This window comes from Leucopleurus acutus (genome assembly GCF_964270905.1).
Source record: "Leucopleurus acutus genome assembly, chromosome: 16".
Lineage (NCBI taxonomy): Eukaryota > Metazoa > Chordata > Mammalia > Artiodactyla > Delphinidae > Leucopleurus > Leucopleurus acutus.
Genome location: NC_139158.1, coordinates 37,059,989 through 37,084,660, shown reverse-complemented (window position 1 = coordinate 37,084,660; position 24,672 = coordinate 37,059,989). Strand labels below are relative to the sequence as shown.

Genomic DNA, 24,672 nt, shown 5'->3' with positions numbered 1-24,672 from the left:
TTAGTTTGCATCTAACCCCAAACTCCTAGTCCTTCCCTCCCCCAAGCCACCACAAGTCTTTTCTCTGAGCCTGTTTTTCACAGATGTTCCTTTGTGTAGTTTGGATTCCACAAATAAATCATATGGTATGTCTAACTTACTCCGCTTAGTATTTCTAGGTCCATCCATGTTGCTGCAAATGGCATTATTTCATTCTTTTTAATGGCTGAGTAGTATTCCATTGTATATATCTACATCTTTATCCACTACTCTACTGGACATTTAGGTTGTTTCCACGTCTTGGCTGTTGCAAATAGTGCTGCAGTGAACACTGGGGTGCATGTATCTTTTCAAATTATAGTTTTGTCTGGGTATATGTCCAGGAGTGGGATTGTAGGATCCTATGGCAACTGTAGTTTTAGGAACCTCCATACTGTTTTCCATAGTGGCTGCACCAATTTACATTCCCACCAACAGTGTTAAGAGGGTTCCGTTTTTCTCAGTGTTGGGAGTTTTGAGGGTTACCTCTGGGGAGTCAAGTAAACCCTGGTACTTAGTACAGTGGCCTCCAGTTAGCCAGTGGTGGCCTTTGATCTCTAGAAACCTTTGTACTTGATGTTGGGGGGCGGGGGTCTGGACTTCCAGTGGCCGTCCAAGGTAAGCTTGTTAGCTTCTTCCACTGATAAAGTGGTGGCAGCTGCTGGCCGAAAGCAGCCAGGCCAACCTCAGGGCACACCATCTAGTTGTGTGGAAAAATAGCCTATTGGCCGAGGAACTTCTAGTTTCTTTTAGGTCGCCCAGAGCTTTTAGGGGGTTAGGACTTCTTAAAAAATGAATGGCTTTTTAAAACTGAGGAGACCCAGAGCAGGAGCTTTAATGAGGACCTGTTTGATACTATTAAAAGCCTTTTCCTGTGTTCCTCAGCCCGAAGTAATGGTTCGGTATCTGGGCTTTTAATGGCTTCATACAGGAGCTTAGACATTAGCCCAAACCCTGGGATCAAGAGTCAGCAAAACCCTGCCTTTTCACCTTTGTAAAAAGGTACAAAGAAACGTCTTTGGGGCACTTAGGCCTAACATACTCGTTTTCTATCTTGCGACAGCTGTCTACTTCCAGGGTTTATAATGTGTCCCATGTATTTAACTTGTTGCATTGAGATTTGTGCCTTTTTCTGGGAGATCCTGTAACCCTGGACCTCAAGGAAATTAAGAACTTCAATGATGTTCTCACTTGAGCCTCCACGGTGGGGCTACATATTAATATATCATCTGCATGCTGTAGCATAGCCCCTTTTAGGCCTATTTCCCTTGGTTCCTTTCCTAGGGCCTGGGCAAACACTGTGAGCTGCCCCCAAACCCGTGGTAGTGTTGTCCAGGTGTATTGTTGCATCTGGCCCGAGTGGGGGTTAGTCCACTAGAAGGCAAACAAATATTGTGAGGGATGAACTGGGATGTAAAAGAAGGCATCCTTGAGGTTGAGCACAGTAAACCATTTAGCATTTACAAGGTCTTGGGCTAATATATTATAAGAATTGGCCACAAGGGGGAGTATAGGAACCACTGCCTCTTTTACTGCTGAGGTCTTGCACCACCCTATATCCCCCCATTAGGCTTAACTGACAAAATAGGAGTATTGCATTGAGACTGACAGGGAACCAAGAGGCTATGTTTTAAAAATTTATGTATGAAGGGTTGTAACCCCTTTTTTGCCTAACCTAATGGGGTACTAGTCTCTGGTTAGGGTAAGCAGCTTCTGGCTTAAGGCTAGTTTCTGCAGGTTGGGCATTTATAGCCCTCCCAGGGACTCCTTTGTCCAGTTTGCTGCAAGGTTCACTGCTTGTAGAATATCTCTGGGAACAAGCCCTTGCTCCTGTGTTGATCTGCCTTAGCCAGGGTTAAGATAAGGGGCTGCTCTGCTCGGGGCCTCCTAACAGTATCGCCTTGAGGGAGCCCAGAAGATCTCTCCCTAGTAGTGGGGTAGGATACTCAACTAAAAAGGCATATTCAAAATGGCCAGTGAGAGCCCCAGAGAAGTGAAGGGTACGAGGCTTTCCATTGACACCAGTCACTGCAGTTTTTAGAGGAAAGAGGCCCAGCGTGAGAAATCAGGGCAGAGCAAGTAGCTTCTGTATCAATTTAAAAAATTGATCTTACCTGCCACCAGGGGCTCCTCAAAGGAGATAGACATCTTGTGGGGACGGGGGGAACCGCCAGAATCCCTGGGCTGCTTCAGTTATCCAGCATGGCCATCTCAGGAGCAGGAGCCCCCATTCCCCTGGGGACCAAGGGCAGTCCCATCTCCAATGACTGGTCTGTTTGCAGACTGGGCAAGGCCCGGGAGCTTCTTCTGGTACTCATGGGCCCAATGGTCAGGTGACTTGCATTTGAAGCATCCCCCCCTTGGTCTTGCCTCCGGACTGATGGTTGAACCTTCTTGCCCCCTTTGGGTTGCCCTGAGGTTGCAAGGCACGGCTGACAGCAACAGCTATCAGTTTAGCATGAGCCTCGGCGTGCCTTTTTCCATGTTGAGTTCTATCCTCTTCCTCAGTTTGATCTCCATTATAAAATATTCCAAAGGCCACCTCTAGGAGTTTGTGGGCCTAACTAACTTTTGGAGTTTTTGCCTAATATCAGGGGCAGCAGGGACTGAACCCTGGGAGCAGAGAGATCTGTTAGCAAATTTTCTAAAAAGCCTCCACAAGCTGTCCCTGAAAGAGAACAGGGCTTTCTTCTTCCTCTTGGGTCACTTCCTTGACCTTTTCATAATTGACTGGCTTCCAAATGCACTTTCTCGTTCCTTCTAATAGGCACTGGACCTCGTGATTCCTGGCCTTCCCCCCGCCAAGCAATTATAATCCCAAATGGGCTTATGATTTGGGACATAAATGTTGGGCTGGTCCCTGGCAAACTGGTCGGCGTACACCTGTGCTGCTGCCCATATCCTCTGCTTCTCCTCATGGGTACAGCAGGTAGGTAAGATCATTTGGACGTCCTTCCAAGTTAAATCAAGGGCCAGGGTTAGGGCCTGAAATCCCCCGTGAACCTACTAGGGTCTTCAGAAAATTGGCCCAGTCTTTGTTTGCATTGGGCTAAATCGGTTAAGAAAAAGGGCGCATGTACTCTTGATTGTGCCTTTGCCATATGCCACTTCCCTAAGTGGGCGTATTTTCCCTGGTCCTGGGCAATAGGAAGTTCCACTATGGCTTACTCCAGCAGGACCAGCACTTTCAACCTGGGGTATCGTTGGGTACAGAAGAGCATAGGGAAGAAGGGTTTGGGATTGGCCAAGGGAATCCGGAGAAGTACAGGTACTTGTAGAGTAGAAAAGGCTCTGTTTCCCCCTTAAGAGTTGGAATGTAGCTAAGAGAAGACTGTCTAGAAAAACAGGAGGGTTCTCTGATTCCCCACGTCTCTGATTACAGGAGCTGCACAGAGTGGGATTACTGGAGTTGGGCGCACTGGAAGGTGGCACGAGGGCAAAGGAGTGTCGGTAGATGGCGAGATAGGAGACTAAGCAACAGAAGAGTCCAAAGTCATTCACCCTGCTTTCTTGGTAACAAAAATAAAACCTGAAGAGTCCTGTGAATTCTACCCGACATAGCACTGGATTTCGCAATGTTGCGGGAGCAGTTTAGGAATGAGGTTCAAGAAATCCTTTCCCCAAATGGTGCAAAATCCCAGCTTCCCGCCAAAGAGGGAAGCCTTAGAAAAGAAGGCAGAGGGAGGGAGAAGCCAGAGGTCTCCACGCGCAGCTGGGCAAGGCCCATGATCTACCTTGAATCCAGGGATCCGAGTCAGGGCACCAAGGCCCCTAGACTGATGCTGATTTACCTCAAGGTCTCCAGCCGGATCACCGACAGTCCTGAAAGTCAGAAACCGCCCAAATGCAGACAGATGCCCAATCCTGCCATTTCCGGCAAGACCTGTTTTCACCCCCCAGGCCCTTCCATCAAGAAGGCGCACCCTAAAGCCTCAGTCTTGCAAAATAATCAGACTGCGCGTGCAGTTTTCATGCGAGGTGTCAGAAATTAAAGCAATTCATCACAGGCTCGGAACTGAATTTGGGAAACCAGGCCCAGCCCAGCCTTACCTATACAGGGAAACAGATCTGGAGATTGCGACTTCCCGACGGAACTGGGGGCAGAAACGTGTAGAATGCTGAGGACCAAGATGGGTTTCAGGCGGAGGCTGGACCCGGGGTCTAGGTTGGCAGGTTTGGGCCACTTCCCCAACCCGCTCTGGGCCCGGTTCCTCCCTTGACCGTGACGTACGGAAAAACGAAAAGCAAAACTTACAACCTCGTACTTGATTCGGAAAGAACGCCGAAGCCTGGGGCTCAAGCTTTTATAGAAACTGCTCCACCTCTGCGATTGGGCAATCCCAGCGGAAGTATCTTCCCTCTTCACCGCTGATACGCTCCTTTCTCTACTCTCCAAGTCTCCACCAATCGAGCCTTGACATTTCTTTTGGGGGCGGTCTCCCTGACCCGACACCCGAAGCTCCACCCTTTTGCAGAGGCCATTGAACTTAACTGTGAGCGACGGATATATATAGCCAATCAGAGTCCGATCTGCAACATAGAGTGATTCTGAAGCCACCAATCCCGCCCCGCAACCTCTGAGCCGCCGGAAGTCGTAGTTTCTGAAGAGCCTCGAGTAAGGCGGCCGCCTGGGGCCCCGAGAGCCAGGGAACTGCAAATCCCGGCGGGCACAGCGCCTGAGCGCTTCCGGCTCGAACGTCCTGTCCCTTTCCCGGCCAGCGGTAGAGGGGGCACGATGAAGCGGGAGGGTGGCGCTGCGACTCCCGAGAGGCCACGGGCGGGTGAGTGTCCTAGCGGCGTGCCGGGCCTGGGGCTCGCGCCTTGGGCCCGCGCCTTGGGCCCGCGCGGTGGGGCGGAGGGCCGGCGTGTTGGTGTCTGGGGAATGGGTCGGGCCTGGGGGGCGGGGCTGAGACGCTCCGGGGTCTCCCCGGTCAGTCCGTCTGTCTGTCAGCTGGTCCGTCACTCATTCCCTTTCTCCATTCTCTCCTTTATTCATTCCTTCTTCCTGCGTTTACTGATCGCTGCCGGGTGCCCAGCACTGTGGTAGGCGCGGGGAGACTGCGGAGAGCATGATCCCAGTTCTCCTAGGCTCTTCTCGTTCAGGGTTTGTCACAACCTCGCCACTCTTGATACTTCGTGCCCATCATTCCCTGCTGTGCCTTGTAGGGTGTTGAGCAGTATCCCTGGTGTCCACCCACTGGATACCAGTAACCTCCCCCACCCCCGAGGTGACAACCAAAAATGTCTCCAGACATTTCCAAGCATACCCGCTTTGAGAACGGGTGATCTAGAGAGAGGTGCGGGATTGACAATGCACAGACACAGTCATGAGGATTTGTGATAGGTGCCATGAAAAAAAGAAGCAAGGTGTTAAGAAAGAGAGTACCAGGGGCTCCTGAATGGCTTGGGGAGGGGGCACCTACAGTGAGCATCCCGTCCTGGAAAGTTGCTGGAAGAGCTTTTTGGGCAGAGGTAGCAAGATGTGCAAAGGCCCAGGGTGAGGAAGCTCAGCGGACACCCGCGGGTACTGGCAACGTCATGAGAGGTGAATTGGTGAAGACACACCAGAGTGCAGGATGGGGATTGTATTGTGCTTACAAGGGAGGCTGTTGGAGGACTCAAGCACAGGAGAGAGGGCATCAGGTCTAAGTCTAATAAAGAGCCTCTGGTTGTGAGTGGAGGATGGACTGCTAGCTTCAGTGGGGAAGTAGGAGAGAGTGAGGAGGCTGGCTTGTGTGCAGAGGAGAGTGGGTTGGGGCCCTCCTCTCCTAGTTCTCACTGGGTCTGGCTGCCCGGGCCTGGTTGTCTTGAGCCAGGTCAGGGTGGTCAGCTGCGGATGAGTCTGGGGTCCTGCTGGATGGCACCCTGCTCTAGTGGGGAGGGGTTCCACCCTACTTTGCTGTGTCCCTTGCTTAGAGCTCTATGCTGCCCAGCCTGTCAGCACACCCTTCTCCCATCCCTCAGACCCCTCCCCCCCCCAACAGGCCCCCTCTCCTGGGACCTGCCCACCCCCTGGCCTTTGCCAACTATGTGGCCTCTCTCTTCCTCATTCCTTTTCTTGGGCCTCTCCCTTCCCACACCCCTTCCCCTCTCCGTCATAAATTCCCACTTTTCACTGCTCTGCGGATTCAAGTTTCTCCATGGAAACCCCAGGCCCTGTGTCTCAAGGTGCCTGCATCCTATAGCAGTACTATCTCCAGGAAGCCAGAACCTCCCTCGGGGGAAGAGCAGGGAAAAGGGCAGTCTGGCTGAAAGAGACAGGCTGGGAAGGAGCGTAGGGCCTGGCCTGCAGTGGATGTGAACCTTAGCCAGTTGGCTGGACAAAGGAATGGACAGTTTGGGAAATGGAAGAAGATGCAGTTGAAGGGCCTGAGCCACTTGGGAGGCTTCGGCAGCCCGACACGGTGATTTGGCCGCTAGCTGGCATGGCTTGGGGAGGGGCTGGCTTACATGCAAGGTGGAGCTCCTCAGCTTGCCTGCGGCAACAGAGGAAGCAGAAGGAACAGGGCTTTGGTCAGCCTTGGTCATGACCCCTCGCTGGCTGTCTGTGCCTGGGGTGGCCTCTCAGCTTCCATTTTCAGTTTTCAAGGAGGAGCTGATGTCAGTGGAGTCTTCACTGTTAACTCACATGGCATCTCGCACAGTTCCTTCCAGACTTGGGTACATCCACTCCATTTAATAGGTGAGAAATCCGAGGACCTGGCAGGCAAGTAACTTGCCCAGAGTCGCACACCTGTTAAGTGGCAGAAGCAGAATTTGAACTCAGGTCTGAGTCTGGCACTTGTGGGTGGGCACCTAGGACTTCAGACCTCTGGCTCAGACCCATGAAGATGGACCCACCAACCCCTCTCAACAGATGCCTTCAGTGTCCGCTGTGCACTGACTGTGGGGCAGAAGAGGTATGGATGCTCCCCAGAGGAGCGTGGAGTCAGGTGGGGCAGGCGAAGCAGGAGGTGGGCATTGGGGTGGTGCTGACGTCACTGTGCATACCTGGCCCTTGGCCGCCCTAAGCAGGAGGAGGCGGACTGTCTGGAAGCCTTTTGGAGGGGTGAACAATCCCAAGAGCACCTAGGGAGGGCACCCGGCGGGGAAGGAGCAGCCCAGCAGACACCAGGACTGGAGGAATGTGCCAGAGGACTGGATGGTGAGGGCTAGACAGAGGAGTGGGCTGGGCCAGACCTCTGCCCTCCACGCTCCCGGTCACCTCCAGACCCAGATCTGGCCCAGGGACTGCGTGCCCTTCCTGACTTCTACAGGGGAGCAAGAAGGAGGAAGCCCAGGAGACAGAAGCCACGCAGGGAGTGATGAGAAAACGGCCAAGGGAGCCTGGAGGTGCAGACTGGGCCCAGGCACTGCTGGCCACTTGGCTCTTGGGTGAAGGCCCAGGGTTTAGACCCACTAATTTAGGGACATGCTTCCCAGTTCCGCCCCTGCAGTCGAAGCTAGGCTGGGCACTGAAGTGGAGGGAAGGTGTGGACAGGAAAAAGTGGCCCTGCGGCCGGACACTGAGATAGGGGGATGAATGCCACCTCTTCCCAGAACATTCTCTCCCTGCTCTGGATCTGGCCAACTCCTTCCTCCAGGAAGCCCTCTGCATGTCCCCCAGGCTGGGCCAGGTTCCCACCTCATACATGGCCATCAGATGTGGGAGATAAAGGATGGGGAGATGAGGCTGGCCCCAAGGGCACTGGGGAAGGGAAGGCATTCCCATTGCCAAGTGGGGGTTAAGGCCAGGCCACAGAGCAGGAGAGACTCCCTCCCTCTAGCACAGGGGCCCGGGGAGGCTGGAGAGGCTGGACCTGGACAGGAAAGGCCAGGAGCCTGGGTGGAGGGTGCAAGGGGGCAGAGCCCTTGGGAGGGGAGGTCACAGCAGGTGTCTAGGCAGGCAGCTTTGAAACCTCTGGGGAGTCCAGGCTGTGAATACCGAGGGAAGGATGGCAAGGTGAGGGCAAAGGTCTGGGCTGAGTGCTGGGAGGGAAGGAAGGCCGGGCAGACCTCAGATCAGGGCCTGCTGAGGGGGTTCCCAACATCACACCCTTCCTGTTTGGGATGGAAAAGGCATATGAAGGGGACTCCAGGAAACAGCCAGGGGAAGTGTGTGTGGCTTTGCTATGGCAACCGGGCCTGTGTCTATAGGATTTGGCAACCTGGCCTGGGCTTGGGCCTGGGGACCTGGGGGACCAGGGAAGGGCTTACTGGGGGGCTGTGCAGTCTGCAGGTGATGCCAGGGGCTGCACCTGGAGCTCCGGCCACAGTCCAGCCAGCTGGCCACCCGCGGCTCCGTGGCAGGAAGGGCCGAGGATTCCCGAGCCACCCACGCTCCTCCCTGGGGCAGTCGGTGCCAAACGTGTGGCCTGAGGACATTTATAGGGCAGTCCACCCCCTCGCTGGCTCAGCATGTGCTGTTCAGGGAACCCCACCACATCTGCTGCCTAGGGCTATCAGAGGAGCTGCCTTGAGGTGGGGCTCGGCCTCGTCTGGCCACCCCACTGCCCCCAGCTCTGGCATGGCCAGCCTAGGCCACCGCTCCACTGGCTGCCAGCCACGGGACCATGCCTAACCCACACCCACTCTGGGTACTTACTAAGGGAAAGGGGGGTCATGTCCCACAGTCCTGAGGGTGAGGCCCCAGAAGATCCCTTTGGGCTCCCTCCAGGGGACAGGCTGAGGAGGGGCCCCGATGGAGCTGGCCTGCCCTCCTGCGCAGGCTGCTCAGAGAAGGGGGCTGGTGAGGGGCTTTCCTGAAGAGGGGCTGTGGTGGAGAAGTGCAGGGGCTGGGGCATTCTGGGCAGATCGCTGGTTCCTCATTGGGTGGTGAGTGCACCACAGACCCCAGGAGCCCCTTAGACATGGATGTGGGTGGACAAAGACCCCTGGGTCTTGACCCCTGGCTCAGGCGAGGCAGGGGACGGGCTGCTCCTGCACGGACTCTAAGCATCCGTTGGTCCCACTCTCCCATCAGCCTTATCCAAGGTGGACAGCCCCATTTCCATCAGGACCTGGGGGCTTTTCTCTTTCTGGGATAGAATCCCTGAGTCCCTCCCCTGGGCTCTGCTGAGGCACCTGGGAACAGGTGTGGGGACTTGGCAGGGAGTGGGGAAGGACTGAGGGGAAGCCCTTTCTCGCCCTCCCCAACCCCAGGTCTCCCTAGTTGGCCCATCCCACATGGCTTTTCCCAGTTTGAGAGAGGCCAGGCTCTGGGTTGGCTGAGGATTCTTGCTCTAGTTGACAACTTCCTGCCTGCCTAAGAGCCTCAGGCTGACTGTGGGGTGGGGAAGAGGCCTCCTTCTCTGGGGGGCCAGGGCACACCCCCAGGACGGCTGGGCCCAGCCTCCCTGTAGCCCCAACCAGGGGAGTGCTGCGTGTGCTGTTGTGTTTCTGGGGTTTTGGCCTCCAGAGCCAAAGGATACTGGGGAAGACTATTATTGTGAAATGCAGCCCCCAGGGACCGGCCTGAGGGCAGGCTGAGGGCATCTTGCTCAATTCTGAGATGCTCTGGATGCAATCTCTGGTTCTGGTTCCGGGTGGGTGGGGCGAGCAGGGTCTTCCCCCCACCCCCCTGTCCAGGGCTGGGGCTGCACACTGAACCCTGTGAACCGGGAAGTGGTTCCCTCCCTCCTTCCCTCACTCAGCTTGGTTCACTGGCCGGTCTTGTACATCCCCTACCGGGCCTGACCGCTATTGGCTGTCTGCGGACTTTCCGGCCTGATTTGCATGTTGCCCTGCGGGCCCTGCGTGCCTTTCTGTTTACTTCACTTCAGAGTGCAGGACAGCCAGACGCCAGCTCTCCCAGGCTGCAGCAACAGGCACTTGGGCACCCGGTACCGAAGGGGGCTAGGCAGCGGGCTGGCTGAGGTCCTGGGGGAGCGCCTGCTGTGGTCCTGGCCACCCGGACCGTGGGTGCCGCTTGCTGGAGCCAGCAGCTGGCTTCTTGGCCCTGGGAGCTTGCACTGGAAGGAGCAGATGGATTGTAAAATCCAGGTCAGTGTCAGCCAGTGGCATCCCTGTGACACCCCCCACTTCCGCCCCCGTGGTGCTAAGGCTGGAGCCAACCCTGGGTTTCCCCAAAGGATGGAGCTTTTCATGCTGATGTGAGGAATCTTGGAGCTCCTACTCTCCACTGTCTGGGCCTCACTGCAGCTAGAGTGTCCTTACCCCAAGCAGGGCGGCCTCCAAGACTTCCTGCTTAGCATGCAGACTTGCAGCGGGGCTGGAGGTGGGCTTCGGGACAAGCCCCTTTCACCCCTCTGCCTGAGGGCCTGGCGCTGCCCACTCTCAGGAGCCCCTGTCTCTCCCCTGAGAGGACAAGCCACCAGAGAGCCTGGGCTGGGGCAGGCAGCCAAGCCCCTCGAGTCACACCAGGGAGAGTGGTGGGCAGGACAGGGGGTCTTTGGCCAAGCTCTCAGGACCCCCTATATAGCCAGACCCACAGGGGCTCAGAGCCCTGCGGGGGAGGTGCCTCATGGCAGTGCCAATTGCAGGGGCCAAGAGCCACCCTGTCAATGCCTGAGTCTCAAAGTTTGGGGGGGTGGCGTGCAGGTGGCATTTGAAGGGGTGGGCAGCTTGGGAGCACAGTGCAGAGGGCCGGGTATGCTTGAGAGCCCACCCCCTCCCTGCAGACCTGCAGGCCGGGTTGGGGGACCATTGGGTGGGCCCCAGGTCACACTGCTTGGCCGTGGGGGGGGTGGGGCGTGGACATCGCTACATGGTCCAGGTCAGGAGGACCTGGTGTGGAAGGTGCCAGAACCAGCTGGACTGTACAGTTGCTCTCTGCTGGACTCACAGTAGGGGGCAGAGAGCATCTCCCGCCTTCTCCCACAGTGTGGGGGGCTTAGCAGCCCTTCCCCCCTGGAGCTTCACAGTCCTGCAGGACTCCAGACCACAGAGTGGGCCCCTGCCTGCCACGCGGCCCCAGGAGCAAGATGAGCCTGACCTCCTAGAGCAGTTCCTGATGCTGGTCTGATGGCTGGGCCGGGCACCAGGCAATGAGCCCACAGTCCCGGGGATGCTGCTGGGGGTCTCCTGAGGTGGAGAGCTCAAGTGGGCCTGTTGACAGCAGTCCTGAGCGTCTGGCCTTCCTCCCCGTGGGGAGCTTGGCTTCAAGCCGGCGGTCTCGTGGCTCTCAACACAGCCGACTGCTGCAGGGGGAGACTGTGCTCCTGGCTACAGACTGTTGAGGGTCCTGACATGGGGAAGACCGCTCCCAGGGGGTGCCTGCTGATAGGGCCACCACAGGGTGGGCACTGTCTCGGGAATGGAGCAGCTCTCCCTGGGGTCCCGTCCTAGTGTGAGCTGCTGACTGGGTCTCCTTTTCTTTCTAATCTCTTCCTACTCTGTGGGTACACCTGGGCCTGGCCAGCTCTCTCAGGGCCCATCTAGCCCCTCTCTTCTTGGATGGGAGTCACCAGAGACCTGGGATGATTCCCACTGTGCCTTCTCCCTGCCACCCCAGCCCTTGAGACTGGGTCACACTGGGGCACCCTTTGTTCCTGGAGTGGGTGACCTGTACAAGGTCAAGAGTCGGAGTTCTTCGCTCCTTCCCCACCCGAAGGGGCTTTCTGCATGTGATGAGGCTGGTGAGGGGCTGGGCTCCAAGTACGTCACCCACAGGTTCTCTGCGGGCACAGCCAGCATCCCCAACATCCTGCAGACCAGGTGGCTTCGGCCTGACCACACCTGCCCTGGCAGGAAACAGGCCTGTGGCTTTGTCCTGCTGTGTATACCCAGCCTTGGCCCCAGGGACATTCAGACGTCGGACCCAGAGGAGCAGATAGAGCAGGGGTGAGGGGCTCTCCAGCTCTGGGGTGGAGCTGGTGGGCTTTTCCAAAGGGTTAAGCCTTAAAGCAAGGTAGAACTGAGTGTCAGCTGCCTGCTTGAACCCAGGGTCTCCTCCTTTTCTCTGGCCTGTGCACACCTGGGACGGGAGGGAGGGGAAGGGACTTTGCCCGCATGGACCTGCCCTTGTTGGGATTGGTGGTGGAGAGAGACTGAAGCGTGCCTTGTGGTGGACTGGCCAGAGGGGGCCTGCCTGTGTGGAGCGGCCCCACCAACCGACAGGGGCTTGGCCACCATCTCCAAAGCCCTTCATTTGTGCTCCACCCATAGGGGATGCTGCCCGAGGACCTTAGATGCCTCTCTAGAGCATGAGCTCGGGCAAGAGCGCCCGCTACAACCGCTTCTCCGGGGGGCCTAGCAACCTTCCTACCCCAGACGCCGCCACCGGGGTAAGGGGGACACCCTCGGGGAATGGTCTGCCTCTGTGCACACCCCACATGCCCAGGGCCCCAGAAGAGCTACCAGAGCAGTCCTCTCCCTACCTGGAGGTCCCTCGGGTGGGCCATGCCGTGTGTGTGGTTGGCATGTCTGAGTATATGCACGCATGTGGACTCGTTAGTGAGAAAGCATGTCAGCTCATGTCCACGTGTGTGTCCACATCCTCGCTGGGGTCAAGGCCAAGTCTCCTCTGTTCTCTCTCCAGACCAGAATGGAAACGACCTTCGGGCCCGCCTTTTCGGCTGTCACCACCATCACAAAAGGTGAGCCTGTGAGCCCAGGCCAACCTGGGCTGGGCAGGAGTCCCCCATCCTGCTCCCTCCTGTTCCACTGCCACATCCTCCTCCCACAACCCCACATCCTCCTGCACCTGCCTCCCGGGGCCTCGCCTGCCACCTCTCTGGGGTGGGCCGCCCGACTTCTCCGGCACCACTTTGCACACCTGTCCTTTATCAAGCGACCACTGACTCGTCCTACACAGGCTTCTAGCAGGCCCTGAAAGGTCAGGACTGGGGACCAGGCTGGGCATGGGGAGGTGATAAGAAGTACTCACAGGGTCCTTTCCCAAGTCTGGTCCCATGGTTGAGCCCTCAGCACTGTGTGTTCTGAGAGGTGGTGAGGAACTAGACCACGAGGGCACAGCCTCCTTCCCGAAGACATGAGGGCATGGGGCCCCTCCTGTCAGGACCGGTGCTTCTGGGGAGCAGTGTGTGTTCTTTTGCCTTTTCAGGACTGCCCTTCGTAGGAGAACACCATCTGCTAATTAGTTTTTTAATTGCTTTTCCATGGTATCTTCTGGATACACTTTTCAGTGGGGTCACCAGGCTGCCATGGACATCTGCTCACACAGGCTCCTTTTTACCACTGGGTGACCCCCTCAGGGGCTGTGAAAGAGCCCTCCTTTATTCTTAGATGTTCTTTTCTGAGGAAAAAACAAATATACATACCCCTTAACCGCATCACCCGAGTAATTGTTCTTTAATTTCTTATCCAGCTTTAGAAACCATGTAGCACCCTGTTGTGGCAGTCAAAAGCTCCTGGGCAGAGAGTAACGGGGGCCTGTCTCGCCCGTGGCCAACCCAGCGACTCCCTCAGTATCAGGGATGGTCAGAGCCAGTGACCAGGCACGAACAGTTGCCTCGCCCAGCCCCTCTCATTACAGACAGAGAAACTGAGGCCCAGTCACAGGGCAGCCATTTGAAGCCTGGATCATGAACCAGGCCTTTGGGGCTGGTTGTTGTGACATCTGGCCCTGGCTGGGGCCTGAGACCAGTGTTGGCCACTGTAGGCCTCTGGCTGCTGCCTTCAGGGCCTGTGAGGCTGGCTCCTATTCCCACGTGGACCCCTGACCAGTGCCTTCTCTGGGCAGCTGGGGTGACGTGCAGGAGGAGGAGGACCATGCCTTCAGCAGCCTTCCCTGTAGGAGGCCAAGAGGGCCTGTGGCCGGTTCCTGATTCTGGCCGCACCAGGGGAAGAGGTGGGCGGAGAGGGGACCTAGACCACCAGGCTGCCATCCTGGCCCCACCACGTACCAGCTGAGGGGCCTCGGACCTCTCTGCCTGTGGGTGGCAGGGCTGGGGCTGGGAGCTTCTGGACTCAGCTCTGGGACTGTCCAGGGCAGGCTGAGCCCTGCAGGTGAGCTGCAGGCACTGGTTAGACCTGGGGAGGCAACCACAACCCCCAGCCCAGCCTCCGCCCCTGCCTGGCCCATCTGCGAAGGAGCCCACTGCCTGCCACGGTGGTCAGGCCTCCCCTCACGGCCCCGCTCGCGGCATCTCAGCCCTGTTTTCTTCGCAGCTGATGGGACCAGCACATACAAACAGCACCGCAGGACGCCCTCTTCCTCCAGCTCCCTCGCCTACTCCCCACGGGATGAGGAGGACAGCATGGTAGGTCTGCACCTTGCTCCCCCCTCCCTACCCCTCCAGAGCCTGCCTCCCACCATGCCCTCCCTCCAGGCGCCCAGGGCCCAGGAGGAGCTGAAGGTGGAGCCTCAGCCGAGAGCTCAGGTCTGAGGGTGAAGCGAGCTGGTGTCAGAGGCCCAGCATGTGCGACACCCTGAGGCCTGAGCACCCATGGCTGGGTTTCCAGAGAGAGGCGCTGGTGAAGGTGGCTGAGCCAGAGGGTGTGGCGCCTGCAGGCTGAGAGGAGGCAAGTTTGGCTCTATCTTGTGGGAGTGGGAGCCACAGAAGGTTCATTCGGGAGGGTAACTAGATCAGATCCCCTTTTAAAAAATATTTATTTATTTTGGCTGCATTGGGTCTTCGTTGCTGCACATGGGCTTTAGTTGCAGCAAGTGGGGGCTACTCTTCTTTGCAGTGCACAGGCTTCTCATTGCAGTGGCTTCTCTTGTTGCAGAGCACGGGCTCTAGGGCGTGCAGGCTTCAGTAGTTGTGGCTCACAGGCTCTAGTGTACAGGCTCAGTAGTTGTGGCGCACAGGCTTAGTTGCTCCACGGCATGTGGGATCTTACTGGACCAGGGCTCGAACCTGCGTCCCCTGCATTGGCAGGCAGATTCTTAACCACTGCACCACCAGGGAAAAAACCCTATTTTTAAAGCTTCATCTGTTGTTGAGCAGAGGATGAATGGGTGGGTTGCCGGGTAGAGGCAGAGGCCCCGAGTTTGGGGTTCCTGACGAGGGAGACGGGGTTCAGCAGGTGGGGAAAGATGGATAGGCCCAGGCTGGGGTCAGTGAGGAAGGGCTTTGGGTCAGAGTTGGAGCTGGCTGTCGGTACCCAGGCCGTGTGGCCAGGGTCACAGTGGCCATTCCCTGTTTGTCGGTCCTCGCCCGGCTCTGGGACTGCTGCGGGAAGCGAAGGCTGGCCTGGCTGGTGGGGGTGGGATGCGAGCAACCTCCCACTGCCACTCACCTCTCCTGTGCCTGCTTTCTGCTTTCCCTCAGAGCCCCCGACAGACCCCGGTCAGTGCTCCAGCCCTTCTAGCCTCCCAGCACCGAAGGCTTCTTCTCATGCTGGGCAGCCAGGCCTTTGTTTCCTATTTAATAGAGAGAAAAAAAGTATTTTTAATTATTCAAACAAACACATTTGTGTGCCCAGCACTGCACTAGGCCCTCCCTAAACACGAGCTCCCCCTTCCCTTGGGCTCTGCCTGCCTCGGTCTCCGGGACCTGTGACCTGCCCATGGAGTGAGGCTGGGAACAGAAGGCTCGCCTGCCCAGCTGGGCCTTGAAGGAAGTGAATTCCCCGTGCCTGTGGTTTCTGGAATCCTTGGGTTTTGGTGGCTCTAAGGAGGTAGGCATGTGCTGTGAGGGCCCTGAGCCGCGGCCACCTGGGCACCATCTCTGTTGGATGTTCGGCCCCCACATGCTGCCCCCTCTGCTTGCCCTGGGGAGCCAGGCCTTCCCCCAGGCTCTGTACCTTAGGGCCAGCTACCCTGCCCCCAGCCCAGGCCTGGCAGCCACAGCCTCTTCACTCAGGAGGAGTGGGAGCCCAGCAAGGGGCAGGCGGGCAGGGGGGCAGGGGGCTAGGGGGGCAGGGGAGAACAGAGCCAGGCCAGGCCCCGTATGCTTAGTCCAGCTCCTGTCTGGACCTGCTCTCACCCTCTGGTTTCCATCGCTGCCCTGGGGATAACTTGACTCACTTCTTCTGATTTCCCCTCTTGTTCCTCATGTGGCATTTCCATGCAAACATGCCACTTGAGATGCTGTGACGGGAGGTGGGTGCTGCCCTGGTGAGGGAGGTCCCTGTCTGCAGGCATGCTGGGGACACTGATCTCTGCTGCACCGCTCGGGGAAGCCGGCCCCTGGAACTGCCCGACCAGCCTCCCTCTGCCCGCTGTGGGTCCTACACCCCGGGCTGGCGGGGAGGGGATCATTCCAACAGTCCCCACACCCACAGAGGCTCAGACAGAGGCAGCCAGGTCCCAGAGTGGCTGGGACCTAGAGGGGGCAGGTGGGCTGGGCGTGGAGGCAGGAGTTTTATGGCTCATGAATGAAGCTTCGGGGCAGGAGGGGAAGAGCGTGGGGAGCGATTGCTCTTGGAGTATCTCTTCTGGAGGGTTCCAGGCCCAGAGGGGAGGAAGGGACAGTACCCCTTGCCCTGGCACTCCCCCAGATCCGTGTTTCTGGTGGCTCAGACAGAGACGAGCACCCGTGGCCCCCCCTCCTGCTCTCAGAAGCTTGGTTGGGGTTTGGTGGGGGTGTCCCCGCCTCCCCTTAGGGAGCCTCACTGGCCTGGGCTAGTGTCCCCGGCCAGGACGGCCAGGCGGGTGGCTGAGCCCAGCGGGCACCTGGAGCCCTGCAGCTTCCCGCGGCCAGCCTTCCACCCCCTTCCCTCCAGCAGTCTGGGGGCCGTGGCCACCCCTGCCCCGGGATTGGCTGGTGGAGGTGTCCCCTCTGCGGCCTACATTCCCTCACGGGAAGCAGGAAGCAGGCCGAGCGTGTCCTCGTAGAATTGAATAGCAGGAAGTCTCTCCATTTACACAAAGAAAGTTGGCAGATGTAAGCAGGCGTCCCAACCACAGGGCCGGGACTGCCAGGCAGGCGGGGCCTGGGCGTCACACCGGCTCCCCGCGCACAGCCGGGCTGTGGGCTAAGTGGGCGCCCACTGGGACGGGGGTCCGAGCCCGGCCCTCCTGCCAGCTGACGGCCTCCTGTCTGCCCGCAGCCCCCCATCAGCACCCCACGCCGCTCTGACTCGGCCATCTCCGTCCGCTCCCTGCACTCGGAGTCCAGCATGTCCCTGCGCTCCACATTCTCGCTGCCCGAGGAGGAGGAGGAGCCGGTAGGTGTGGCCGGGCAGGCTCGGTGCAGACTCCAAGGGACCCTCCCCGTCCTGGGGCGGTGGGGGCACCTTCCCCTCAGGCCCTGATCGGGGCCCCTGATCTGCACGGGTCCACGTCAGGGACTCGGGGGGCTGGGCTGGGTCCCCCAGGCACCTTCTTCTCACTCCCCACCCTAGGGGCTGCCCAGGCATCAGCTTTGGGAATGAAAGGTGGGTTCCACGTGGGGCCCTTTCTAGTCTCTGTCCCAGGGAGAGGGTAGGTGTCATGGGGTGAGGGCATGGCTGGAGGGGTCCTTCCTGCTTAGGTCTGCTGGAGCTCAGGCCCAGCTGTAGGCTTCAGCGGACTCCTCCTCTCAGGACACATCCTGGCAGAGGTGCTTCCACCCCAAGAGGGCAGCCCAGGCCCGCAGAGGAAGGGGCTGGGGCCCTGGGTGCCCGCACTCATGTCAGCAGTCCCAGGCCCCACCCTCACCCAGCCCTGCCTGTTCTAGGAGCCGCTGGTGTTTGCCGAGCAGCCCTCGGTGAAGCTCTGCTGCCAGCTCTGCTGCAGTGTGTTCAAGGACCCTGTGATCACCACGTGTGGGGTGAGGCTGCCCCTCCCCGACCTGTGCACCACCGTGAGGCCCCTTTCATGGGGAGCCTTGGCCTCGCTCACAGGCCTGGTCTGGCCGCCCAGCAGGTGCCCTTTGCAGTGGGCACGGGGTGGGGGCAGCTCTGCGGCCACACCCCAATCCGCCCATTGTCTCCACAGCACACCTTCTGTCGAAGATGCGCCTTGAAGTCAGGTAGGGCCCTCTCAGCCTAGGCTCGGCCAACTTTATTCCCCAGTGGTGGGAGGTCCCTCCGGGGACGTCCGGCCTGGGTCCAGCACTGATGGAGACCCTGGCTGCACAGCCGCTTCTCCCTAGTCCTCCTGCGGCAGTGGTTCCTGGGTGACTGCTTAGGCCAGGCTCAGGCCAGGCTCAAGACCTTGATGAGCACGGCAGCTCAGAGCCCGAGCACGGCAGCTCAGAGCCTGCCCCACGGCGGGTGTGGGTGGGCCTTCTGGGCACAGTGCCCACTCTCTCGGATGCTGCCCCTGCTGTCAAGGCTGCCGGCCTCACCGTCTCAGGCCTTAGCAGCTGGCCCAGGACTGGCCCTCTCTGTGCTCTGTCCTCAGCTCTCTTGGCCCTGCCCCAGACTCTCGGGTCAACTGAGAGGCCTCTGCCACCACCTGCTCACCCAGTGGTCATTCTTGGTGGCCCAGCCGTGCACCCTTTCCTGTTACGGGCGCCCCAGAGGGGAAGGTAGATTGGTGGATTAGGCCCCTGACAGAGGCTCAGCCCACCCAGCTGGGGGAGCATGTTCCAGGCCTGCCGCCCACCAGGGAATGGTCTCCCCCAGAGCAGCCTGGCCACAGTGCCCAGGGCAGGGCTGCCAGGGGAGATGGTGGCTGGGTGGGCTGTGGGGTCAGCATGCCCTCCCCCCCAGAGAAGTGTCCCGTGGACAATGCCAAGCTGACGGTGGTGGTGAACAACATCGCAGTGGCTGAGCAGATTGGCGAGCTCTTCATCCACTGCAGGCACGGTTGTCGGGCAGTGGGGGGCGGGAAGCCCACTGTCTTTGAGGTGGACCCCCGAGGGTGTCCCTTCACCATCAAGCTCAGCGCCCGGAAGTAAGTGCCCCCCTCCATCCCCAGTCCCCACCCCCCAGGGGTACTGAGAACCAGTGCCCCTGGGGACTCAGCCCCCCCACCACGTCCCACCTCCTCCAGGGACCACGAGGGCAGCTGTGACTACAGGCCTGTGCGGTGCCCCAACAACCCCAGCTGCCCGCCCCTTCTCAAGATGAACTTGGAGGCACATCTCAAGGAGTGCGAGCACATCAAGTGTCCTCACTCCAAGTACGGGTGAGTGGGCGGGGGTGGGCGCACGGGGCTGCCCCGGGGTGGGGGTGGGCGGACCTGAGGGGGCGAGTGGGCCTGGGCTGGCATTCACGGTCCCTCCTTCAGCAAACCTTGGTTGAGATCCACTTGTCTGCCAGGCTCTGGGGAGACGACCTTAGCGGGAACCACACCATCGTCTATGTAATTACAAACTGAGGTACAGGTGCTGAGGAGACCTGCGCACCATGGGAACACGGGGGACGGAGCGGTCAGGGAGCTGCGGGTGGTTGGGGAAGGCACGAGCTGAGAATGAATGCATGCGTGGGCACGAGCCAGGCAAAGACCTGGGTGAGGGCTTCCGGCAGCAGAGGGGAGGTGGGGGTGGGAGAAGAGGCAGCAGCTGGCTCTTTAGGGCAGAAGCTGGTGAGGTGGTGGAGGAGCCCTTGAAGAGCTCTGAGCAGGAGTGAAGTGACTGGATTGCTGGGTAGAAGCAGGGTGGGTAGGTGGGTTGGTGGGCATGCAGGTATGCAGAGGATGGTGGCCCATTGGGGCTGCAGTGGGCACACAAGTGGGATTTGAGAGAGATTCTTGGGGTTGGGGAGGCAAAGGGAAGGGCCCAACTGGGCGGGCAGTTGAACAGGTGGGCAGGGCAGCTGTCCTGTCTCTCCAGGTGCACGTTCATTGGAAACCAGGACACGTATGAGACGCACTTGGAGACCTGCCGCTTCGAGGGCCTGAAGGAGTTCCTTCAGCAGACGGATGACCGCTTCCACGAGATGCACGTGGCACTGGCCCAGAAGGACCAGGAGATCGCCTTCCTGCGCTCCATGTTGGGCAAGCTCTCAGAGAAGATCGACCAGCTGGAGAAGAGCCTGGAACTCAAGTTCGGTGAGAGCCTGGCCCAGAGGTGGCAGGCGTGCAGCCCCTCCTCCTGGTCCCTGACACCCTTCTTCTGGTCCCTGCTACACAGATGTCCTGGATGAAAACCAGAGCAAGCTCAGCGAGGACCTCATGGAGTTCCGGAGGGACGCGTCCATGTTGAATGTGAGCGGGCAGGGGCCTGATGCAGGGAGGTGGGGTGGGGTGGGGGACACAGGACCATCTCTCAGCTTGGGTCCCAGCAGGAGGCTTGTTCCCACTTATGATTAGGTGTCTGTGCTGGGAGGGCTGTTGCTGCATCTGCCCTGCCCTGGCAGAGCTCAGGCCTGGGGCCATGGAGGGCTGTGGAGCCCCGCCCACCCCACCCTCTGCTCTACTCTTGGCCTCGCAGGACGAGCTGTCCCACATCAATGCACGGCTGAACATGGGCATCCTAGGATGTGAGTATGGGCTCACTGCCGCTCCCGCCGCCATCCCCGAAGCCCCCTCCAGTTCCCCCATCACCAGTTCCCCCATCTCTCTGCAGCCTACGACCCACAGCAGATCTTCAAGTGCAAAGGAACTTTTGTGGGTCACCAGGGCCCTGTTTGGTGTCTCTGCGTCTACTCAATGGGGGACCTGCTCTTCAGCGGCTCCTCTGACAAGACCATCAAGGTGGGTAGGGTCCTGCCTAGGGGCTTGGCAGCCTGGCGGGGCAGGGGTGGGCATTGCACACCAGCCTCTGCCGGCTCCAGGCCTGCTCATGGATGGGGCTTTCTCCCCTCCCCCCATGCTCACGTCATTCCTGCCATGGTGCCCCCTGCCACTGGGCTGACCCTGCTGGGACCTGCCCTGATCCTGGTCTCTGCAGGTGTGGGACACGTGTACCACCTACAAGTGCCAGAAGACGCTGGAGGGCCATGATGGCATTGTGCTGGCACTCTGCATCCAGGGGTGAGTGCAGGCACACGTGTGTCCACAGACCACGGGGCCCATGTGGAGCCAGGGATGGGAGGTCCTGTGGGCTGTGAGCTTGAGTCCATGGCTGCACGTGTCCTAGAGTGGCTCTTGTCTGCTCCTCCTGGGAGACGCCCTCGACCCTGAGCAGGGCTGAATCATGGGTGGCAGCATGTGGGCCTTCCACCTCTGAAGCCGTACATTCACAGAGCAGAGCCTTGGCCCTGGAGAGCCTCAGGCAGCCAGAGGACAGAGGTGAGACCAGAGAGTGGAGGCAGGGCCTCAGCTACTGCTGGCCGACAGCCAGAGCCCGGGGCGCAGCACCACAGAGAAGCCTGCCTGGCCACCCCCTCACCCCTAGGGTGCCCCTTCTAGACCTTCCCTCCTGTCTTGTGTCATGAGGCTTCTTGTGGGCGTGAGTGTGTGAGTGTGTGTGTATGAGAGAGAGATGCTGGCTCACAGGAAGCAACAGCTTGACTGCCAACAACACTAACAGGGGTAATTACCTCCCAGCTCAGCTGTCAGATGCTTGCCAGGCAGGCACGGGGCTGGGCCTCCACTTCCAAGGTCCCCTCGCTAAGGCAGGAAAACCAAGGCTGGGCTCAGCAGTGATCCTGGCAATGGCCCAGGCTGCTGGTTCCCAGTGGCCAGTGCTCCCCCAGCCTGGCCAGGGCATTGTCAGCGAGGGTACTGGCTTCTCGCACCCTGACACCTTGGCTTTGCTTCCCCAGGTGCAAGCTCTACAGCGGCTCAGCCGACTGCACCATCATCGTGAGTGGGGCCGGCGGGTGGGCCGGGACCCCCAGGCTCACTGTGCCATTGGGGCCTGGGCTCGGCCAGGGCCTAAGGCTTCCCGTCCTCCCTCCCGCCAGGTTTGGGACATCCAGAACCTGCAGAAGGTGAACACGATCCGGGCCCACGACAACCCGGTGTGCACGCTGGTCTCCTCACACAACATGCTCTTCAGCGGCTCCCTGAAGGCCATCAAGGTCAGGCAAGGTGGTGTACGTGTGTGCGGGGCGGCAGGGTGCCGGTGCCTGCCCCCCAGGCCTGCGCTCACAGCCACTCCCACAGGTGTGGGACATTGTGGGCACCGAGCTGAAGCTGAAGAAGGAGCTCACCGGCCTCAACCACTGGGTGCGGGCCCTGGTGGCTGCCCAGAGCTACCTGTACAGCGGCTCCTACCAGACAATCAAGGTGCGCCCTCCCTGTGCCGGCTCCATCTGCCCTGCCCCCACGCTGCCAGCGTGGGGAGACCCTCACATGCACCCTGGGTGGTGGGCTGCTGAGAGGCCCAGGGGATGAGGCGCCTGGCCTGGGACCAAGTGGCCCGCACTTGCCCATAGATCTGGGACATCCGGACCCTCGACTGCATCCACGTCCTGCAGACATCTGGCGGCAGCGTCTACTCTATTGCCGTGACGAATCACCACATTGTCTGTGGCACCTACGAGAACCTCATCCATGTAAGAGTGGATGCCAAAGGGCAGGGTCTGACTCTGGGCCCCTGTCTTCCCCGTCTGTGTCTCTGACCTGCCTGTGCCACCCCCTCAGGTGTGGGACATTGAGTCTAAGGAGCAAGTGCGGACCCTGACAGGACACGTTGGCACTGTGTATGCCCTGGCGGTCATCTCGACGCCAGACCAGACCAAAGTCTTCAGCGCATCCTACGACCGGTCTCTCAGGGTGCGAGCTGGCCTACCGACAGTGGGAGGCTCAGGGCGGGTGCCAGGCCTGGGCGGTCCTCATGACCCATGTGCCCCCAGGTCTGGAGTATGGACAACATGATCTGCACGCAGACTCTGCTGCGTCACCAGGGCAGTGTGACTGCGCTGGCAGTGTCCCGGGGCCGGCTCTTCTCGGGAGCCGTGGACAGCACCGTGAAGGTCAGTGCCTTGGCTCAGGCCATCCAAAGGGGCTGCATGGGGGGAGCGGGGGTGGGGGAGTTGGGATCTAGCGGCCCTGGGCAGGGGGCAGTGAAGGCAGGTATGGACGGCAGCTGGCTCTGGGACTGGATGGCCAAAGGGGCACCTGAAACAGAGCCTTATCCCCTGCAGGTGTGGACTTGCTAACAGAATCCAGGCCAGGTCTTGGCTTCCTCTGGGCCTGACCTAGGCCTGTCCAAGTCCGGCGAGCCACATGACTGGTCTTGGGGTCTCTGCCTACCCCATGGGAACAGGCAGGCAGACTCAGCCAGGCAGACAATGCCCTCCCTGCCCTGCGCCCAGTGAGCCTCTCTCTGCTTGGCCTTGTCATCGTCACTGCCAGGACAGTGCCCAGACCGTCTGGGTGCCAGGTACGACGCTCACCAGGCCCACCCTCCATCCCCACTCCAGATGGACTGTGGGCCTTTTTACTCACCTTTTCTACTGTTTTTAGACTGTGTATAAATTTGATTACTTCCTGATTGAAATAAAAGCTGCACAGACTGTGGCTTTGAATGGGGATGGTCCTCAGGGGGAGGAAGAGGCCACCTGAGGACACTGGGGAGCACAGGCACCAGCAGCCAGTGTGAGAGAAGCTGGGGTGGGAAGCTGGGCAGGGACCACAGGAGGCTCCTGTTGATATCCCCAGGATGTACATTCTTGGTGACTTCTCCTCCCTGTCGGGAACAGGCTAGCCCCCCACTTGCCCCAATGTACATACCCCAAAAAAGTGAGCCAGGCAGCTCCATATTCTGCTGTTTATTGACAGCTGACAGTAGCTCCCTGCCCGGACCCCCCCTCCCCACCTGCTGGCCCTGGCCTGGGCCACCCACTGAGGAGAGGCCAGGTAGCTGGCCAGGCCCACCCACCCGGGGACGTGCCAGCACATGACCACTGGAAGGGGCCCCACACACCCAGGCACCACCTTGGCAGACCCCCTCAGCCCACCCGAATCACAATCACTGGTTTTCGGCGCTTTTTAATTCTCTTTTTTGTTAAGAAATGTCAAAGTTGTGCCCAACACGTGGATCAGCAGACACGATAGAGGAGGCCAGTCAGTAGTTTTTGGAGTGGGGAGACGGAGGAAGAAGGCGAGAACGACCACACAACACGGCCTCAGACCATGAGCAGAGCGTCTGTAGGAACTGGAGCGGGGGTGGGCTGGCTGCGTGGGGCCAGCTCAGGGCCCCAAGGAGGGAGGGTTGGGCACACCCTCACACGCACCACACGCAGCCTGGCATGCATGCCCTGCACCCACTGCTGTCACCCAACTGACGCGCCCACGTTCACCACGCTGTGCACACAGCTCCCCTGAAGCCCAGATGCACCCTAACACCAGCACCCATGGGAGAGGCAGAGCCCTCCCCACTGTCTCCACGGCGTGGATGACACAGCCCAGCGGCGAGCAAGGCACATCCTTCAAGTTCTTCAGATGCAGAGAAGTTAGGAGAGAGAGCAGAGGGAAGGCCCTGGCGGAGCACAGATCCCTCCCCCAGACCCCAGCCTCCTGTTTGTGCTACTGGGCCCGGGGGTCTGGCCACTCCTGGACAGAGGGAGGGAAGGATACACAGACAGATGGCCGGGGCCTCTAACAGCTTTTGTCTTGAGCTGGACTCCAGCGTCCTTGCAGTTGGTAAATGGTTTTCTATAGAATCAATAATATTTCTTCTTTCTTTAAATATATATTTGTTAAAGTTATACCTTTTTGTTTCTCTGGGGAAATCTGCCTCAGCTTATTCCCAATAAATTAATACTCTTCAATAGCTTATATTTAGGGAGGGGGGTGCAGTGGGGCAGGGGGCCCAACCCCAGCCCCTTGTGCTGCGCTGGAGTGGCTGGCAGAGGTCCCCAATGGGCAGTTCTGTGCTGGGCATAGGCCTGTGCTCTGCCACAGATTGGGGAGGGGGCTACAGCAGCTGCCCCCCTCCCGCTGCCTCCCAGGGTGGACCCAACCTGGACTCAGGGCAGGCGGTTCAGGAGTTTCCCCTCCTCCACCCACAGCGGGCAGAGCCTGGTGGTGGGTGGGCAGGTAGC

General features: G+C 59.3%; 1 protein-coding gene across 3 annotated transcripts; it reads left to right on the top strand.

Moving 5' to 3' along the window:
* The first annotated feature begins 4,736 nt into the window (after window positions 1-4,736).
* Window positions 4,737-23,131, top strand: TRAF7 (TNF receptor associated factor 7). Of its 3 annotated transcripts, none has more exons than XM_082856954.1 (21): window positions 4,737-4,799; window positions 12,124-12,242; window positions 12,497-12,554; window positions 14,089-14,180; window positions 16,918-17,034; window positions 17,526-17,618; window positions 17,786-17,819; window positions 18,505-18,688; window positions 18,788-18,922; window positions 19,569-19,786; window positions 19,869-19,942; window positions 20,169-20,217; window positions 20,304-20,431; window positions 20,628-20,710; window positions 21,445-21,484; window positions 21,586-21,702; window positions 21,788-21,910; window positions 22,060-22,179; window positions 22,268-22,399; window positions 22,480-22,599; window positions 22,771-23,131. In XM_082856954.1, the coding sequence occupies exons 2-21, from the start codon at window positions 12,162-12,164 to the stop codon at window positions 22,783-22,785; spliced, it is 2,013 nt and encodes a 670-aa protein (XP_082713080.1). In that variant the 5' UTR covers window positions 4,737-4,799; window positions 12,124-12,161; the 3' UTR covers window positions 22,786-23,131. The 3 variants fall into 3 exon arrangements, with proteins under 3 accessions (XP_082713080.1, XP_082713081.1, XP_082713082.1); XM_082856955.1 differs by lacking the exon at window positions 4,737-4,799 and adding an exon at window positions 9,804-9,999; XM_082856956.1 differs by lacking the exons at window positions 4,737-4,799; window positions 12,124-12,242 and adding an exon at window positions 9,804-9,999.
* The last annotated feature ends 1,541 nt before the right edge of the window (window positions 23,132-24,672 follow it).